General features: G+C 43.9%; 1 protein-coding gene across 2 annotated transcripts in view; it reads left to right on the top strand.

The window, feature by feature from the left end:
- The window catches only part of MX1 (MX dynamin-like GTPase 1), a 33,400-nt gene that overhangs the window by 10,698 nt on the left and 18,854 nt on the right, over positions 1–3,848 (top strand). For both annotated transcript variants that reach the window (XR_824818.1, XM_010834940.1), the window contains exons 6-7: positions 2,094–2,248; positions 2,849–2,987. Coding sequence is in view for 1 of the 2 variants with exons in the window: in XM_010834940.1 (XP_010833242.1) it covers positions 2,094–2,248; positions 2,849–2,987 (294 nt within the window). In the remaining variant the exon portion in view is untranslated. The remainder of the gene's footprint in view (positions 1–2,093; positions 2,249–2,848; positions 2,988–3,848) is intronic.

Genomic DNA, 3,848 nt, shown 5'->3' with positions numbered 1-3,848 from the left:
TTCCAAAGAAATCCCAGGGCTGATCTCCTTCAGAATGGACTGGTTGGATCTCCTTGCAGTCCAAGGGACTCTCAAGAGTCTTCTCCAACACCACAGTTCAAAAGCATCAATTCTTCGGCGCTCAGCCTTCTTCACAGTCCAACTCTCACATCCATACATGACCACAGGAAAAACCATAGCCTTGAGTAGACAAACCTTTGTTAGCAAAGTAATGTCTCTGCTTTTGAATATGTTGTCTAGTTTGGTCATAACTTTCCTTCCAAGGAGTAAGCGTCTTTTAATTTCATGGCTGCAGTCACCATCTGCAGTGATTTTGGAGCCCAGAAAAATAAAGTCTGACACTGTTTCCACTGTTTCCCCATCTATTTCCCATGTAGATAGGGACAAAGTAGTGATATACTTAGTTGCTGCTAAGTGTGAGTGAGATGAGTAAGCAATTTTCCCTTATTGACTTTAATTTCTTCCTAGTATGTCACGTAATTAAGTTCTAGTAATTTGGGGAATATACAAAAATGGTATGAACTGATATCCAGCAGTAGGAAAGAATGGATTTGACTCTATAAAAGTGGAAGCACTAACTACCATTTATTGGCTGTTGTGTAAAAATTAAATAATGTTATCATGAAAATGTTATTGTGTGTTTGTTGGGATTAGGTTGCCTGCAGAAAATGCAAAATTAGTGTGTATCAGTTAGTCCTTGGTGTGTAACAAAACAATCTCAAAACCTAATGGCTTGGAACAGTTTATTTCCTGTGATTCAAAGGATCAGCTGGGCAATTCTTTTCCTCTAGGATGATTTGGCTGGGGCCAACAGTCTAGGATGACCTCGGGTACCCACCCAATCCTCGACTGGAATGACCAGACCTTCCCATGGTCTGACAGTGGCCTGTCCCCCCCAGGTGACTGGGTTGGGTTCTTTAACATGTTGGTAGAAGGGTTCCAAGTACCAAGAGACCTGAGTTCGAAGCTCTGATGTGTAAGCACCTTTCAGTGTCTACTGGAATACATTTTGTGACAACCTGTTACTCAAAGAAATTAATGTACTCAGGCCCACTTTCAAGAAGCAAACTCTCTTGATGGGAGAAGTGGCATTCTTTCTGTAAAGCAGCGTTCATATGGAGATGGGAAGGAGTATAGAAGCCATTTGTGCAAGCAAGTTACTAACACAGTGGTTTAAACAATGTCAGTTTTATGTCTCTCAGAGCTGATGTAAGGGTTCCAAGGTTATGAACCCAGACTCCTGTCTCATTCCTACACTCTGTGTGGCCTCTGCTCCCAAGGCCCCCTTATCATTTAGTCAAGTGCCCATTCCTGCCAGCTAGTCGTTGGCAAAGGACCTATCCCTGTCTTAAGCATATTTCTGGAAGTTACACATAGCATCTTCACATCTATCCCATGGGCCAGACAATTTTATATGACCGAATCTCTGGGAAATGGATTTGGTGGGGTGGGGGGCAGAATTAGCAGATTGTGCTACATATAACATTGTTACTATTATTTCCTTCTACATTCTTGACCGATATAAAGCATACCAAAAAGACATTCCAGATGTATAAAGTAGTCAACTGGTATTAGCTAAAAGTTTGATGAAATAAATTCTTATCTTGAAATTTTTATTATTATGGAGGAAGGGACAGAATTAAATCTCTTAATGGAATATCAACAGCTAATGCTCAGTTTACCTGAAACAAGCATGTACCACCACCCATAACTTTCCAGGTCATGTTTTAGGAGTCACCATTTATTTTTATTTGTTTTCATTTTACCTCTTTGTTAAGTTCCTAGTGGATCAATGGGAGGAATTTAGGTGTGGCACCAGGAAGAACCTACCTGCTCTGCCAGGTTAAGACTGGTTCACATGGGTGTCACCTACAGAGGTGTTCTCGCTAGTTCTCTCTGCAGACTATTCTGGCCACTGGCAATGCAAATATGGGATTATCCTTTGATGTCCCTTTTTGTTTTGGAGAAATGAATCTGTTCCAAATGTACCTTACTGTTGAATCACAGCAGGTGGGCGTTGCCTTCAGAAGATTCACTGTAATGAGATATTCCATCCCAAGCTCTATTCCGTTTTTCTTTCTCCTCTTCTCTAGCCCAGATTGCCATCGCTGGGGAAGGCACGGGAATCAGTCATGAGCTGATTAGTCTGGAGGTCAGCTCCCCTCACGTCCCAGATCTGACCCTGATAGACCTTCCTGGCATCACCAGGGTTGCTGTGGGCAACCAGCCACCCGACATTGAATATCAGGTGAAACTTCAGGCTCCATCCTGGCCCAGGTCTTGTGCGGGGAGGGGCTGCATTAGAGCATCAGTAAGTCCAAGACCAAGCTTGAGGAGTGGGTATGGGGAGGTGGGGAATTTGGAGCATGCATTGGTCAAAATTACTCCACCAAGTTGGATGGAAGCTTCTATGGGAAGAGGCAAAGTTGGGAAAGCATTTTGTGTTTTATGCAGTGACTCATTTTTGGTTATAGTTATACTCTATGCCATATCTAAATTGCATGCATTAGGAAGGGGTTTTATGTGGGAAGAAGGAGCATTAGGAGCAAATATAATGATATTCCTGTATCAGTGAATCTCACTCTGTGGATTAAAGATTTAGGGAATATCAAGCAATTCTTTTGGCATCTTATTTTTCATTGTGACCTTCAGATTTGAGGTCTTGGGAGATGACTCACGAGTTAAAACCTCATAGTGTTCCCTCAGAAAATGTAGTTTTCCTGACTTGTGTTGTCAGCTCATTTCTGTGTTTGCTTCTTGGAAGAAATACCTCTGGGACTTGGAAGGCCAGAAGCAAGTACAAGGTCAGGACCTGTCTCAACTCTCAGACCCTCTAATTTTCTGACAGATCAAGTCTCTCATCAGGAAGTATATCCTTAGGCAGGAGACCATCAACTTGGTGGTGGTCCCTGCTAACGTGGACATCGCTACCACAGAGGCGCTGCGCATGGCTCAGGAGGTGGACCCCCAAGGAGACAGGACCATAGGTAAGAAGAATGAAATTGTCAGTCACTCGGTCATGTCTGACTCTTTGTGGCCCCATGGACTGTAGCTCTCCTAGCTTCAATGTCCTTGGGATTTCTGAGGCAAGAATAGTGGAGTGGATTGCCATTCCCTTCTCCAGAGGATCTTCCTGACCCAGGGATTGAACCCGTGTGTCCCCCATCTCCTGCATTGCAGGCAGATTCTTTACCAGCTGAGCTACCAAGGAAGCCCACAGTGGAATAGTTCAGTTCAGTTCAGTCGCTCAATCGTGTTTGACTCTTTGCGACCCCATGAACCACAGGACGCCAGGCCTCTCTGTCTATCACCAACTCCTGGAGTTCACTCAAACTCATGTCCATCAAGTCAGTGATGCCATCCAGCCATCTCATCCTCTGTCTTCCCCTTTTCCTCCTGCCCCCAATCCCTCCCAGCATCAGAGTCTTTTTGAATGAGTCAACTCTTTGCATGAGATGGCCAAAGTACTGGAGTCTCAGCTTTAGCATCATTCCTTCCAAAGAACACCCAGGGCTGATTTCCTTTAGAATGGACTGGTTGGATCTCCTTGCAGTCCAAGGGACTCTCAAGAGTCTTTTCCAACACCATAGTTCAAAAGCATCAATTCTTCGGCGCTCAGCTTTCTTCACAATCCAACTCTCGCATCCATACATGACCACTGGAAAAACCATAGCCTTGACTAGACGGATCTTTGTTGGCAAAGCAATGTCTCTGCTTTTGAATATGTTATCTAGGTTGGTCATAACTTTCCTTCCAAGGAGTAAGCGTCTTTTAATTTTGTGGCTGCAGTCACCATCTGCAGTGAGCCCAAAAAAATAAAGTCTGACACTGTTTCCACTGTTTCCCCA

Source organism: Bison bison, unplaced genomic scaffold (assembly GCF_000754665.1).
Source record: "Bison bison bison isolate TAMUID 2011002044 unplaced genomic scaffold, Bison_UMD1.0 scf7180017864037, whole genome shotgun sequence".
Classification (NCBI taxonomy): Eukaryota; Metazoa; Chordata; class Mammalia; order Artiodactyla; family Bovidae; genus Bison; species Bison bison.
Note: the sequence above shows the minus strand (reverse complement) of the source record. Positions and strands in the feature narration are given on the sequence as shown.